We start from the raw sequence: 16,803 nt of genomic DNA on the forward strand, positions 1-16,803 counted from the left end.
TGGTTTCATCAAGGTTTTATTTTATTGCTCCATTTAATCTCCCCTTAAAAACACGAAACAACATCACTTACATCTCAATTAAGAAACTTAAAGTCAACCTCTTAAAAGTGTAATAATACTGAGAAAAAAATGTACAGATACATAAAATACAAAACTATACATGTAAATTACAGTCTTTTCAGTTTCACAAAACCATATTTAGCTACTGAGAAAGCCACGGCAATGTGTTCAATCAGGTCCACTGCTTCTCTATTTTGACACAGTGCTTGTGAAAGGCCTTGATGACATTTAGTAGCCGTATGGAAACCGAGGAAATGGGTATTCCAAGGAACATGTGATGGTTTCAATTCTTTAGGCAGTGTTGTGTCAAAGCAACCACTGCTTTATAACAGCAGTACAGAGTGTGGCAAAAACAAAATGTCTCATTTGCAACAATGTATAGGTTTACTTCATTTTATTTGGTTGTTTTACAGTCTATATACTCAAATATGGGAAATCAAACAAAACAAAGCACATCAAGATTTCAATAAAAACATTATGAAAAATTACTTTTACTATTCAAAGAAAAGTCACAGAGAGAAGAATGGAATAAGAGAGGGCTAGGAAACAGTCATGTTGACCACATTCAAGTTGATTCAGTAGTAATAAATTGCAGTTTGCAAGAAACAATGTCTAAGCACGTGTCATCTGTGTGTGTTAGTAAGCGTGATCGATCACATGATCATCAGAGCTCAACCACTAGCAGCCTGTAGCGATGAAGAGTCAAGAGACAAACAATACAATTACTGCAACAAATCAACGCTAAACAAAGCAGACGGAGTGCAGCAATTCAAAGCTGACACCTGACAAGGCATATGCAGAATTACAATCCAGAAATTCTCCAAATCATACCTTGTCCAAAAATATTACAGTTTGAACGTGATTCCATAAATTGTCAGTGGTCCCACACTGCCAGAGACTTAAAGGAGCCAGCTCCTATTTATCTAACAAAATCCATCTGTACACTGATTTCTAAACCACAAAGAAAAATGGATCAAACCGTAAAGGACGCCAGGCTGCAGTTGTGTGAAACTGCGCTTGTTAGGATTTACAAGCTGGTAAAGGGCATTCCCGCAGTAATCATGTAGCAAAGCAGTAGATAGTTGAGATCCCCTCTGTCCCACACAAGAAGAGTACAAGGATCTAAGTACAATATTATATTAGCTGTGCAACATCAAACCTGTAGTGTTATTTGCATAAACTGTGGAACTAAAACCCCTATGTGAAAACTGGAAAAGGACTGCAAGAATGATCCCATCAACAAACTGTAATTGCACTTTTCATTTTGCTCAAATTGCACCAATCATTCACGGTTACATTAAAATCTGTATAACAAAATGTAAAATGTGACCTTTGCCACTAGATGGCAGAAGTATGCTCTGATTTCAGGTTCGCCCTGACATTCTTATATGATGAGGGAGATAAATGTGATGTTATATCAAAAACACTTACTGCATGAGGAAATGGTGAAAGTCACAGTTAACATGGAAATTTCTCAACGTTTATAACCGTAACAACCTTGCACCATTCTGTACGCTTTAAGAGAAGGAGTGAACGAATCGATTTTAGGGACACCATGCAACAAATTCTACAGAATATGTAGATTTGTCCTAGACTGACCAATTTACTGTTGTTTTTAAAATGTCATATGTTAAGGTCATTCATGCTGAAATAATATTTTAAATATGTATGATGAACTATAATGACAAAAAGAATAAAGCAAAGTGTTGAAAGGCTACAGTTAAGTTTGTCAAGCCACGCTAATTATGTCATGTCACATGCAAAAGTGTGTATGGTTGTAGGAACAAACTGAAACTCTGTGAAACCATGAATAAAAAACTGTCCTGCTGGGTTAGAAAAATAAAGTACTCTTTAACTAAGACCAAAGTAATTCTTAAGGAAAGTGGTCAAAACAAAGACTCAGTATAAAGATTCACTCAAGTATAGAAAACACAAATCATCTAGAAAGGTGTTGTGATGCTACAGGTAACTTAATCTCTGCAGGAAAATGTCCTCTAACTGGTAATGGATGAGATCTACATTTTAGAGCCCTCAGAAGGAACACTTAAGGGCTGACAGCCTAGACAGAAACCATAGCATAGCTAGTGGTCAACGTATTCTTGATGGGCCTATGACGAGTTCCGGCACTACCAAGTACATTAACATGCTAAAACTGTGCAAGTGGCTTTAGTGGCTCTAGCCCTTGGTAGATAATCGTTAATTTAATTTTGAATAAGTATCACCATTAGAATAAGTTAAATATCAGATAAAACAAACGAAAAAGACTGATCAACTCAGAAAATATTTTCTTTTTTTATGAAAGATGGCATGATTACTCTAAAAACATGTCCATTTTCCCTTATTTCTCCTCAAATTTCAAGTTTTTACATCCAACGTTTGTGTGGGAATAAAAAATGTCATATAAAATGCGAGAAAAACTCTCAGAACTTCAAGCTTGTTTTTTTTTTCTCATGTATATATAAATGTATGGGTATTAAAACAGGAGAGCCTTAAAAGAGGGAACTAAAAAGTGCTTAAATGCATTGTTAAGGACTCCATTAGAACCAGCGCAGAGACACATACTCACACACAGGGTGAGCACAGATGCACACAGCTCGAGTGGTGCTTCACATATCTCGTACAAGAGCAGTACAATGGCAGTAGTTGGACCTGGTGCACACCGACTCATAATGGCTAGCCAACAACTTACAGGAACAGAACAGACAAAACAAAGAAAACACCTAAAAAACAGAAGGAGTTCTGTCTCAGTTACTCTGCCCAGTGCTGTGTGGTGCCTCCTGTACCCTGGCAGGAGGCAAAGCATCATCTGGTCCAGTGGAATTGGGCTGTGGATGCGCTGCTCACACGTGCAGTATCTCCATGCTGTAGTCCTCAGTCTCTGTATACTGCGAAGAGTTTGTGTCCGACTGCGCTGGCCCAAAACCCTCCTTATTATCCAAGTTTGGTTCCATAAGTAGAGGTTTATCGAAAACAATCTTTTTATAGGTCTCTGGCCGGTTTTGCACATATATCACTCTGTTGTAGGCCTTAAGTCTCCTCCACAGCTGGATATAGACTTTGCACTGCACGTACATGAAAACCAGTCCACCGGTGAAGCCAATGGCCACCACTACAAGCTTGGTCCAGAAAGGCCACTCCAGAATCCCTGCAGAAAATAGGAAAAGATCTTTATTCACAGTATCAGACGATACCAAATAAAAGCACCAAATAGTAAAGCCCAAACTTAATGTCTGTCTCAATGTTGTTACAATCATATCAGGTTTTTTGGAAGAAAAAAAGAAACATATAGAAAGATATTCATTCCAGGAGCAGCCATATGCTCTCAAAACCACAAAATGACAATTGCTAAAAACACCGCATCATTTCTGTGCACAAATACAGTATGATTCTGGAGTGTTATATATTCTCTAAAGGTCAAATCTATCACAGTGGTCTAGCTACAGGGTGGACACAGGAAGAGCTATGACACTGGAATCACAGACAAGATGTTCCAGTACGGAATCCTGATTTTCCACATAGAGCACTTATCTGAATTCATCCTAGTGTTATTGTGAATTTAAAAAGCAACTATTAACTATTCCTTACTTCTAGAAATAGCAGGGCATACCACTCACTTTTACTGTTCTAATAATGTTCTACTGCAGTTTTCTATCTTTCCAGAGACAGTCAATTTCCTTCAAAGTGACGAATGATCTATCAGAAGCAGTGGGGTCGCTGCACAGAATTACTAAGGCAGGATAAGGTTTATAGCTTCATAGTGCCTTTGACAGGAAAATATATTCAAATCAATAATTTTCACATTAATTTCGAGCATATCACCTTCCCATTTGCAGTAAGATTGGGAAGGGATTGTAAATGTGGTAAATCATTATTTTCTACTGTGAGCTACCACACAAGGTATTCCTGAACATGGAATATAATACTGTACTGCTTTGGGAGGCTCCGTAAGTTAGACCAGGGTGCAGCTTTAGTGTTCCTGACATGGCGAGCAGGAATAGAGCAAAGAGACAGGGGTTAGTCCTGAAGGTATGCAGAGCTCCTGAGAGAGACTGTACTATAAAGCTGAGAAGAACATACTTCTGGACATTTGTTGCTCTTTGATTGTTGCCAAGGCAACCGAAACTTTATTTACATCATGCCAGTCTTTTATCATTTGAAACGCACACAGCTGCTATTCTTGGGAACGGTTTGGAATTTACCGAACAGGTGTTTGTCTTGGCGTAATTCGAGCCTTTCTCTCTTGATCAAGCACAGCTATACCTTATGAAGCTTATATTTTTTAAAATGTTTATCAACTCAGTCAGATTATCTCAGATCAAAGCTGCATGGTGCTGATTATACAGTATTCATGTATCAGATAAAATGTGAATCATTGGCTGGATGGCAGTAAAGTGCTATACTCCCACAATGCTGGAAAATCCTTTTTACCATCATATTCAAAGCATACAGTGCACAGAAGGTGTATATTATTCACATTTCACCAACCAATTAGCATTCAAGGCTCAAAATGATGGGTGAATCTCTAGCAGGCAGAGAGTTGAAGGGAGGGGAGAGTAGAGGGACGAGAGAGTCAGACATTTGAGCAGAAAGGATGATAGATCAGATATTCAGGCAGAGAGGAAGAACGCAAACATCTGAGCAGAAAATAGGAGGAATAAGTAGAAATGTACTTATGTGGAGTAAGAACCAGAGTCAGAGAAAAGACACATCAGATGTTAAAGGCAGAAAGCATTTACCTGGTATTCTCCTGGCTGCGTGGTTAAAAAGAGTTTATTACTATTTTACTACAGGTGGAAGCAGGAGGCATCACAAAGTGGGGAGGGTACTGTAGTCTAATATCAGTTAACTTACATAATTAATGTACACCAATCTATAACACACACTACATAGCCACATATTAAAGAATGATAATGGATGTTCAGTTGTCAGGCATAAATGAGCAAGTCTACTTTCAGAACAAGACATACACTGGTTAGAAGAAGGGTATCATTAACACTTCAAACTGTTAATTTTCTTTTCAGAAATAGGAACACTTCAATGGGAACAAAATGAACCTACAGTAAAATCTCCAAATAGAGCAGAACAATGGGATGATGGTGAGGTAGGTTAGGGAGGGGAGAGAGGGCTGGTAGTGGCAGCTGACCTTGTTTGATCTCCTCTGCAGTGCGGTCGATCAGGACGTACAGTGACCAGACCACGCACGTAATGGCAATGACATGGAAAGAGACAGAGCACATGATCTTCCTCCTCTCGCTGGCTGTCATCTGCAGCTTCTCCCACTACAGAGACAGAGATGGGGGCATGAGCTCAGACTGGGATCTTTAAACACCTGGACTTTTTCTCTGACAAGTGTACAATAACAACAGATGGTATTTACCCCCTTATTGATGGCATAACAAATGAGGTTTACATCAGAATCCACTCCGTCTGTCTCACTGGCTGTGCTGTATTGCATTACAGATTACACACACACACTGCATTCAACTTACACACCTGGCCTTTCCACTATAACCCAACTATAAATATTTGATGTAGTTTTCTGTGTGATCTTACAGCAGCAGCTCCATGGCCTCTGTTTCAATAAATCGAGACAATTAAAATTGAATATTATATTATATACTTAATTAGCAAACTGTTTGCTAAATGCAGATGTTTAAAATTCCCTACATCAATGTACAGTATATAAGAAGTTTATATAAGGTTCTGTCAGATAGCTAAAGAATTGCTGTACATGTTTATTGATTGAACAAAACAGAACACTGACTCAATAACAGACATAAATCATCAAGGACAGTGCTGTGATGTTCCTAAAAGCCTCTGTGCTAAGCAGTTAGTGACAATATGTGCTGAGAATAAAGACCACTCAGCTCTCTAAAGAGATGCTTTCACTGAAATCCAGAAAAGATCAACACTTCTGTATCCGATAATACAGTGCCTTATTCCCCCCTGTGGTGTTTTTTTACAACCTGGAATTAAAATTGATTTTTTTGGGGGGGGTGTTACATTTAATTTACACAACATACCACTTTGAATGTGCAAAATATTTTTAATTGTGATACAAACAATAATTAAGACCAAAAAAAAACAGATATCTTGAGTGTGCATAAGCCTACTTTGTAGAGCCACCTTTTTGCTGCAAGTACAGCTGCAAGTCTCTTGGGGTATGTCTCTACTAGCTTAGCACATCTAGCCAAAGGGATTTTTGCCCATTCTTTATGGTTGGTGTATAGCAATCTTCAAGGTCATGTCATAGATTCTCAAATGGATTGAGGTCTGGGCTTTGACTAGGTCATTCCAAGATATTTACATGTTTCCTTTTAAACCACTCCAGTGTAGCTTTAGCAATATGTTTAGGGTCAATGTCCTGCTGGAAGGTTACCCTCTGTCCCAGTCTCAAATCTCTGGCAGACTGAAACAGGTTTTCCTCAAGAAATGCCCTGTATTTAATGCCATCTATGTTTCCTTCAATTCTGACCAGTTTTCCATTCCCTGCCAATCCCCACAACATGATGCGGCCACCACCATGCTTCACTGTTGGAAAGGTTTTCTCGGGTGATGGGAAGTGTTCGGTTTGCGCCACACATAGCGTTTCCCATGAAGGCCAAAAAGTTCAGTTTTAGTCTCACCTGACCAGAGAACCTTCTTTCATGCTGTTTGGCGAACTCCAAACGTGTTTTCTTTTTTTTTTTCTTTAAGCACTGGCTTTTTTTCTGGCCACTCTTCCATAAAGCCCCGCTCTGTGGAGTGTACAGCTTAAAGTGGCCCTATGGACAGATACTCCCATCTCTGTTGTGGATCACTGCAGCTCCTTCAGTGTTATCTTTGGTGTCTTTGTTGAATCTGATTTATGCCCTCCCCACCCTTCCAAAATCCATTTTAATCCCAGTTTGTAGTGCAACCAAAGTAGTGCCTGTTAATTTCTTAGCTGGCATGCCAACGTCACTTGATAGGTAGCTACTTGGCTGAGATGAAACGGGCACTGCAAAGACAGAGCTCTTCTAATTAATTACCCATCCCAATTGCCTGTAACCCCAACCTTCTTCTGTTGGCTTGGAAAGGAATCCGATTCACTAGTATGTGGTAAAAACACAAAGAAATGTGTTTATGAATACTTTTCTGATTCTGACACCCAAGAGCACAACACTTTTAGAAAACAAATTCCTTTTGCTGTTAAAATCACTATAGTCTCCTGCTTTGTTTTTGCAACCAGGAGGTGTGGCTGATGTCAGAGTGATGTGTATTACTCAGAGGTCTTTATCTTTATTATCTCAGAGGCAACTAAACGTTTAAAGACAAGAAACCACACTGTGCTTGAGATGTATATAAAGAAATTGACATAGCTACAAACAAAATTAATCACCCTTATAGTTCACTACAGTCATTTATGTAAACAGGAAAAAAGAATTACATATACTGTATATACACCGATCAGCCATAACATTAAAACCACTGACAGCTGAAGTGAATAACACTGATTATCTTGTTACAATTTCACCTGTCAAGGAGTGGGATAATATTAGGCAGCAAGTGAACAGTCAGTTCTCAAAGTTGATGTATTGGAAACAGGAAAAATGGGCAAGCGTAAAGATCTGCATGACTTTGACAAGGGCCAAATTGTGATGTTTAGATGAAAATGGCAGGTCTTGTGGTTAAGTACCTAATAAAAGTGGTCCAAGGAAAGACAACCGGTGAACCGGCTACAGGGTCATGGGTGCCCAAGGCTCACTGATGCGCATGAAGAGCGAAGCCTAGCCCATCTGGTCCGATCCCACAGCTACTGTACCACAAATTGTTGAAAAAGTTAATGCTGGCTATGATAGAAAGGTGTCAGAACACACAGTGCATTGTAGCTTGCAGCGTATGGGGCTGCGTAGCCACAGACCAATCGGATTGAGATCTGGGGATGTGCCGAACGAACAAGTCCGATCCATGGAGGCCCCATCTCGAAACTTACAGGACTTTAAGGATATGCTGCTAACGTCTTGGTGCTAGATATCACAGCACACATTGAGGTCTAGTGGAGTCCACGACTCAACAGGTCAGAGCTGTTAGGTGATTATATTAGGCAGGTGATTTTAATGTTATGGCTGATCGATCTATATACATACAGTATATGCAAGTTCTCTATACACCCCACCTCTCAAACTGTTTGAAAATTTATTTAATATCTACTGAGAAATTGCTATTTGAAACTATGTTTATACATCTGCTATAACTAAAAGGACTGCATTTATTAAGCTCTGAAAATGAACCACTGATGGCAGTCAACCACAGCTCTGTGTCAGAAGACAGATTAAAAAGACAGCACTTGGAAGAGAATGCAGTCACTGTGAACAAGGCCAGCGTGTCCAGCTGGTATTGTGGCCATACTGTTATCTTGTATAACTGACAGACACCTGACCTTGATGTGTTTCTACAGAAGCTTGATAAAAGCTGAAAGCCCACAGTGTTACAGAGGCCACACTGACTGACTGATGGTCTAGATGAGATGCACAACACAAGAAATTAATGATGAGCAAAAATTGATACTCGATTCCTTCTTGGAATTTCATTTATTTGCTTCTGCTAACAAACAGTTTAAGTGTTAAATCATTATAGCCCTTTGAAAATGATGGCAGGCTAAACCCCGTCTGGCAGAATGTGGTAGTGTTCTCAACAGTATATAGGACGAATGAACTCCTACTTGGTTGGGACAAGTGATAGGAATGAAAGAGAAACCTAAAGTCTAAATCAGTAATCAATTCAATAAAAAAAAAAACCCTTCAGACTGTTACAAGGAACTGGTGCATTTCCCATGCTCTTTCAACTGAACATGACCACTTTGGTAGGTGTTTACCTTGCGCAATGGCTTTAGTTTGGTCTCCATGATGAATTCGAACTTGCAGAGCTCACAGCAACGTGTGTCTGAGCTCTTAATCCACTGCTGCAGACAGGCCTGGTGCACGAAGCGCAGGCTGCCTGTGCAGTGGCATGGCGTGATCAGTGGACTGTCCTCATCACCCTCGCAGTGACAGATCCTGCACACAAACAAAAGAGAGAGTTCACATATGCACAAATGCCTGAAGAGCTTCAAACATGCATACAAGGCTTGCACAGCAGCTAAGCATGCACAAAGTTTTGCTCCAAAGTTGAGCATCAATGCCCTGATCAGGCAAATCACTGTAGAAGCTTTCTGTCTCCAACTATCTGCAGTGAAGCAAATCTGACATGTGATGTGAGGGGTCTCTGCCAATGTTGCCTGCTTTAAGTTTCTACATACCTGCTTCCTCTACAGACACTGTAAACTGATCAAAATAAAATGACAGCACTGACACTACATCAAGGTTTATACTTTCTACAAGGTCTACAAGCGTCATATGATTTCAAAAAAATGAAGATTATTAAGTAGGAAGGTACAAACACAGATGCTTGTCAGACTCAAATTCAGCAAATTCTTGCCCTGCATTGTCACCTACAATTATGGAGCTGCATCCAGGTATTTTAGAAACTGTACCAAAACATCACTGTGTGTGTACGTGCATGTGTGCGTGCGTGCATGTGTAGAATCTGCCACATGGGGACACAAGTAAATAAGCCTGCATTTAGATAAACGTAGCAAACATGCAATCTAACGTCCAATCAGGATTTCCAAGATAACTCTTGGAATAACTAATTAGGTACTAGTTAGCATAGATGGTCTAAAGCACACAGTCCACCAGTTAAAATACAAACACCCAGATGTAAGCACTGCCATAACTCATTATGACACAACACTCATCTGGAGAAGCTGGCAACTGTGCCCTTGTGCTGCTGAGAAATCTAGCAAGGTGACACTTGTAGCAGTTCACGTCAAACTGATGCATTTCAAACATCCCTGAAGCTCTAGGAGGGACATCGCTTGAAAAGGATTTTTCTGTTCTTTTGAAAGTAGCTGTAAAATACAATAACTGTGGTAGATTTTTAAGGAGTTACAAAGCCTAGTCAACACTTCTGATTATAGGTTTATAAACGCAGCCTGCAGTACAGCCGGATTGGGAAAGAAGGCTTAAGAAGATAAGAACAACCCCACAGCAAACAACACATGCCTGCATGTATCAGAGAACAGCACACCTCAGCCGCAGTATTAGATCTGACAACCGTCCCCTCGTTTCCCAGCTGTGTTTCTGACAGGCAGCTCTTTGGCATTAAAAATGTGACAGAATTAATGAGAAGAAAGAATGCCACCACCATGTGTGTTAAGGTGTTTCTTTCCACAGTGAACAAGCAGGATAATGACTATTTTCAGGCTGGTCTTATCCAATCCAGGATACAGGATTAAGAGACAAAAAAGATCTCCTTCAGTACACAGACTTCTGTACAGATAATAGAGATTTAGCAGAATTTAGTCTAATGGAGAGGAGCAGGCCATTTAGCAGCTGTCAGCACTAATGTTATATGTATTTGATAACAGGGGACATTTCATTTTGCTATCCAATTCAGGGAGCTGATGAGTGTCCAGACTTCACTAGACCTCCAGCAGGAACGGTACTGAAGTGCAATACAGTCTTTAATCCAGAAGACTATTTGTTTTCATGCATTAACAGTCCTCCATTTCTGAGACATTAGGCAATTCTCAATAATATGAACAAATGTAATATGATAAACAATAAAGCGACAAATGCTTTTTCACATTTGCTGTGAAGTGAGGAGCAAGGAGTGAATAAAACAAATTTGCATGAATAAATAACTCTGGGCGACAGGATGGTAAATGAACAGCAAATAGGCTAAATAATAATAATAATAATAATCATTTAATATTTAATAATAATAATAATAATAATAATAATAATAAGCATTTGATGTTTCACTCAAAAGCAAAAACAAACTTCACCAGACATGCTGTATCCATAATTAAAAAGCAAATCTGCTTTTAAAAGCATTATGCTAAATTCAGCTTTTTAATCCTTTGCACAAAGACAGACAACAGGACACGAGAGGCAACATCCTGTCCTTCAGCTTTATTTCAGTCAGAACATCTTAAGCCCATGACACAGTCCCAGCTTCCCAGCGATTAGACCGACTCAATCCAATTAGCGCATATAAGACGTTCCCTTTTTAACGCTGTCCTTCCTAACTCAGGTAATAGCTCCTGGGTCCCAGTGTTGACTGCACAACGTCTGACAATGTTGTCAAAGAATAGCAGAATAGTTTCACTGAGCAACTGTTTTATATCATGGAACAGTACAAACCCACAGATATAATTTAACTACAAATATTATTCCAGAAGTAATATTCCATAAAGTGTCACATTGACTAATGATTTCACAAACGGACTGGATTTCTCAGCATACTGTAATATAACCTTAAGGCTATTTTTGCAGAAATATTGAGACAGTCTCGCACATTTTTAAACAATAATCTATTACATATTGTGCAAATGCTTTCTCGAGCTCATGCTGCATATATCTCACAGCATCACTTAAACCCAGATCACCTTCACTGTGAGTCAGACCAACTGATCCATATTCTCTGGCTAGTTATTTGCAGATCTTGTGAAATAGACAAGACAGAGAAGGGCATTAGCAGTCCTTTGTCACTGGGATGAACTGATGAATCTGTGAAATGCTGGACTACCCAAGCAATGATTGGAGTGCCTCACAAAACAGTATGTGTATTTCATTTTTTTTTTTTTTTTTCAAAAGCTGAGTCGGACTGCATTCATATCAAAGTGAAAAATTCATTTTCTTTTCATCCTTTCACTAAGATATTTGAATGGAATTGATTGAATGGAAAAACTTAAAATGAAATGATGGGCAAACTCAGACATGCATACACAAAACTGCTTCAAACGGAATTAAAGTGCGAAAAAAAAACAACCTAAAATGGTCAATTAGGAAAATCAATTCCTTTATCTGATTTTAAGTTTTCTGTTGGTGAGTAATGCCTCTAGGTCAATTACATAGCTCAGAAATGGGCTCAAAGATGAGCTGACAGAATTGCATTAATCTTGGTTTGGTTTTAGCTCCTTGTGTTTGCAACGATGACCTGTGCGCTAATCAGATCTTCACATCCATCTTCCTCTCATAAACGAATTGACAAACTGCTATAGGTAGAGTCTACTACTTTCTGGTCTCCGTGGATGTGCTCTCCCTGGGAACCATCCATAGCAAAAAGTGCAGCTACACGTCATGAGACTCTATATCACATGCAGGAATGTGGGCAGATACTGATTATACTCAATATTTCTCTATTAGCTATTGAAGCTAAAAAAGTTGGCTAATTACTGGATTGCTTTTCTAACTGACTGTAATTAGCAGAGGAAAAGAAATGTAAGAGGCAGCACAGCAGCAGCACAGCAGCATATGGAGTTTAAACAAGTGAAGCCATAGGGATTTTGGGGACTTTTGGAAAGGCAGGTGGGATGATGGGATTCTAGAGATGGAGCACTTTTCTATAGATAGGGCACATGAGTAATTGGGCTGAGTCGGAGAGGAGAAACCTCACCAACCTGCAGCAATCCCCAGTCAGAGAGTACGGTGAGGGTGGACCTGTTTTCTCCATCAGTGGTGAGAAGCAGCTGTCCAGATCTCCATCCTCCTCCAGGGAGCAGAGAGGAGCGTGCTGCTCCTCGACCTTTAGCCTCCAACCAGAGGACTCCTCCTCAAACACATCGTCATCACCCATCTCCTCACTGCATACCTCGTTTACCTCCAGCAAGGCACTGGATGGCTTGGCACAGGGGACCAGCTCACCAGGAGGCAGGCTGCCCGCTGTGGAGGAGTGCGGGAATGGGAAGAAGAAGCGCAGCAGATTGGAGCTCTTCTGCATGTCAGCAAGGTGAGCACTCGCGTAGCCATAGGTGGTGGAGAAGGAGGTATGCTGAGTGGGGTAGAGGGGAGGCAGGCGAGCCAGCTTGACCACGAGAGTCTTGGCCTGGTGCCCACATTCTGCATCTCCTTTCGTATCGGAGCGCAACTCGCCATCTGAGCATGTGCGTTCAGCAAAGTGCAGGCTGCACAGCCCGTCCATCTTCTGACCCACGTCATTCAGGGACTTGGAGAACTTGAGCGTGCTGGTGTGCGGTCTGAGGTTGACCGATGGCTTTAACAGTGAGAGCCACTCAGCTCCAAACACAGATTTATTTTTGGGTTTGATGGGTGAGTCAAGACAGAGAGTCGTCATAGTGATGCTCTGTGATGCCCAGCGTTTATCATTGGAGTTGAGCAAAACCACAGCACTCTGCGCAGGTTTCTGAGAGACCTGCTCCTGAGCTGCAGCTCTAGCATTAGAACTGCACAGCAGGACAAAAAACAGACAAAAATACGAGACAGGAGCAGGGGCGAGAGACAAGCAGAAAGAATAATGAAACAGAGACATGCAACATGCAATACACAGCATGAGAACAGTGGTTTGAAAAAAAAGGACAAATAAAAACTCACAAAAGCAGTAGAAAAGTATGAGTCAAAATACCAGTCCTTAAATGAAAGCTTTAACCTCTGCTGGTTGCTAGCATTATAATTTTCATGTCTAATGCAGAGAACTACCTGCTTTGAGGACAGGAGGACACATGGCAGCACATGAAGAAGCTCATTTTCAAAATATGGACAAGCTAGGTGGTACCTGCAGATGTCCTGGTTTGAAGGCGTGACTGAAGTTCGAGAGAAGCTGCAGGGGGCGTTCACAGAAGTCGGGCTCCCTGCCTATGAGAGGAAAAAAAAACACATTCAGACTTGAGAGAAGAGAGAAGAGATGAGAGAAGTAGACACACTGTCAGCACTTCAACTCATGTTATGAAAAAACATCTCACTGATTGAGGAAATGAAAGTTTCATAATAGCTTACAACAACTAAATCCTGAACAGTTTTATTTTATAAGCATTTTTTATGACATTTTTATTCCAAGTGACACCAGAAACTGTAGATATCCCATTCTTATCATAGATACACATGCCATACATGCCATGCTTAATTTCTCTATGTCCATGACCAATTAGCTATTGATCCGCAGTGCATCATACAGAGAACTTATATTGCCCAAAGCCTGACGGTAATCAATATAATGTGAAGTGCTGACCTTCATTCAAGGCATGGACACACAAACAGAGCTTTCAATGAATAATATTTATAGATGCAATTATTCAGAGCGAGTAATCCAAATAATGCAAAGTATACAACAACTGATACTGTTAGTAAAGTGAAGAAGAATTGCACCTTGTATAATTAAAATATATATAAAATTGTATAATTATAATTATAATTGTTATTTAATTAAAATTATTAAAATAGTTTTTAATTATACTTTTCATTCTCACCAGAAAATAGAGGATGAAAGTTGCTGTTGTGTCTATTGTATGTCTCATATCGCATGTTTACTGCTCTGTGATCCTGCAGAGATGCAGAGCTCTTTGCGTGTGTGTGGTGACTAAGCACAAAAGTTACATTTATTTTTTGTTACATTTATTTATTTAATTATTCTGCCTTCCTGCAGTTCCACTGGTCCCCCAGGAGGTAATCATCACACACTGTGTGTATTTAAACATGATACAGGCTGTGGCATTTAACAGAACCCCACATGCACGCACCCATACACACAAACACCTTACACGAGCTGTGCCTGCATTAGCCCCGGGACCCCAGGCATGTCACAAATAAAAACATAAAAAGCTAAACGCTCCATGAGGCAAATCCTCCTTCCAGCACAGGAATGTTCTGTTGAGAAACACCTGACTAGATCACACTTACAGAGAGTAAAGGTGACACCCAACACTCAGACGCTGTATGCTAACTAATCTGAGCATCAGTTACAAAAAGAGCAAACAAGCCCTGGCTCAACGACAAGCTGCATATACTGTACGATCACAGATCAAACCACACTGATGAAATCTGTGAAATTACAAGCCATCACAAGATTACCAGTCAGAGATACTTGCACAAAGAATAGGGAAGACAGAAACAATGCACATTCCAAAGAGAAATGAAAGAAATGAAAGAGGGAACCTGCTAGTCTTTACCTGCTATTTGGACAGGCTGTATTTATTACACTGGTTGGTTAATAGTTAGAGAGGCTGCACTGACCACAGAACATGTTTGACTTACTATCCTTGTGAAGACCTTCCACTGATATAATTATTAGTTGTTGTTTTTTTTTACTTTTAGTTTTGTTTTGTTTTTTTAAATGAAGGCTGCAGTTTTTATAAAAAACACGTTGTTTTCCTTGTACGGACCAGCCAAATTTCCCCCAAGGTCAAAATGGTCAGATATTCCTATCTTTGGTACCCAACAAGATATAAAAACATGCCCCCCACACCCACACACACACACACAATTATATGCTCTATAAATCCATCTGCACCCTGAGAAGTGCATAGTGATAAATCTAATCTCACTACAGTAGTGGGCTGAAGCCTTTAGCCCAACACACTTAACGCTGCATTTATTAATGGCCATCTTTCTGTATACAGTCATTCCCAGTCCCTCCTACTGGGTACTTATCGTTTCACATGGCCTGCAGACAACTTAAACTGCTCATCTAACCACAATATTCCTATTTCAAGCAATCTGCCTCTCAAGGATTTCTGTAAATTATCATCTCTCGCTCTCTTTGGAACATTAACGATTATAAAAAGATAGCTTAGGCTTAAGGGGGCAGTATAATAGCACAGTATCTATTGACCCTCACATGGGTTTCTCTGCTATTTTTATATTGTTCTATACAGTGAAATAATAAGATGCCTGGGTTGGTTCAGAATGATATGCTTGGTGTTCTGGTGATAACATGCATGATTTCACAGATTTAAAAAAAAAAATAAGTCCCTATGACTGCTTTCAAAATAAAAGCCCCACTTCACAAAAATACACAAAGGCCCCTAGGTCCTAGAGGCATGGTGGGTTGCATTGCCACCTAACAGCTCTGGGGTCCCTGATTTGATCCTGAGCTCGGGTTACTCTCTGGGTGGAGTTTCACGTGGTCTTTCTGTGCTCGTGTGGATTTCCTTCAGGTTTTCAGGTTTCCTCCCACCTCCCAAAACCATGTAGATTAATGGTTTGGCTATGCTAAATTTCCCCTAGGTATGATTATGTGTGATTGGTGCCCTGCGATAGATTGGTATCCCATCTGGGATGAATTCTCCCACCTTGCACCCAGTATTGCCAGGATTGGTACCAGATTCACCAAGACCTTGATCAGGATAAAGTGGTTACTCCTGATTAATGAAGGATGAATGAATGAGTTTAATAGAGTTTAAAAATTAGCTGTGCTGTTATAAATATGTCCATTACATTTGCTCATTTTCTAGAGGCATCAGTAGTAGGTGCTCAGGCATGCTGAGCTAGATGCAAATAATGCTGCTTATCATCTGCTTAATCTGCTGAGAGGCACATGTTTACAGGAATGTTAAAAATAAATACACACAGATGTAATGAGCAAAAGAGCGGTCACTCAACAGGGTGTGACGCTAAAAGTGAGACAGAGAGAGAGAAAGTGAGAGAGTGAGAGGGAAAGAGAGATTCATAAATGGAAAATGATAGAACAGGTGTTATGATACAGAGACACTCTTTAGAGAGAAAAAGGCTTTTGACACAGTAGCAGGCACACAAAGTGGGATCACACTCTGAACGGTTCTAATAGAACTCAACTGGTGATTGAGGGCAATAACTGGACTGAAAAACCAATTGTAAACTGCACAGGAGATGAAATAAAAGGAAGAAAATAAAGAGAGAGAGAGCGAGAGATGCCATTCCTCATGGGAATACTCACACTGATAGCTGTAAACATCCTTTCATGCAA

General features: G+C 40.1%; 1 protein-coding gene across 6 annotated transcripts in view; it reads right to left on the bottom strand.

Annotated features, from left to right (window-relative positions):
• Positions 1–16,803, bottom strand: part of marchf8 (membrane-associated ring finger (C3HC4) 8) — a 70,222-nt gene continuing 53,419 nt past the window's right edge. For 2 of the 6 annotated variants that reach the window (XM_026933513.3, XM_026933529.3), the window contains 5 exons: positions 13,639–13,718; positions 8,897–9,077; positions 5,204–5,339; positions 4,797–4,811; positions 1–3,205 (listed from right to left, as the gene is read on the bottom strand). In XM_026933513.3, coding sequence (XP_026789314.1) covers positions 2,901–3,205; positions 4,797–4,811; positions 5,204–5,339; positions 8,897–9,077; positions 13,639–13,718 — 717 coding nt within the window. In that variant the 3' untranslated portion in view covers positions 1–2,900. The other 4 variants (XM_026933521.3, XM_026933538.3, XM_026933547.3 and 1 more) reach the window with 3 other exon arrangements.

This window comes from Pangasianodon hypophthalmus, chromosome 3, assembly GCF_027358585.1.
Source record: "Pangasianodon hypophthalmus isolate fPanHyp1 chromosome 3, fPanHyp1.pri, whole genome shotgun sequence".
In the NCBI taxonomy this organism is placed as follows: Eukaryota; Metazoa; Chordata; class Actinopteri; order Siluriformes; family Pangasiidae; genus Pangasianodon; species Pangasianodon hypophthalmus.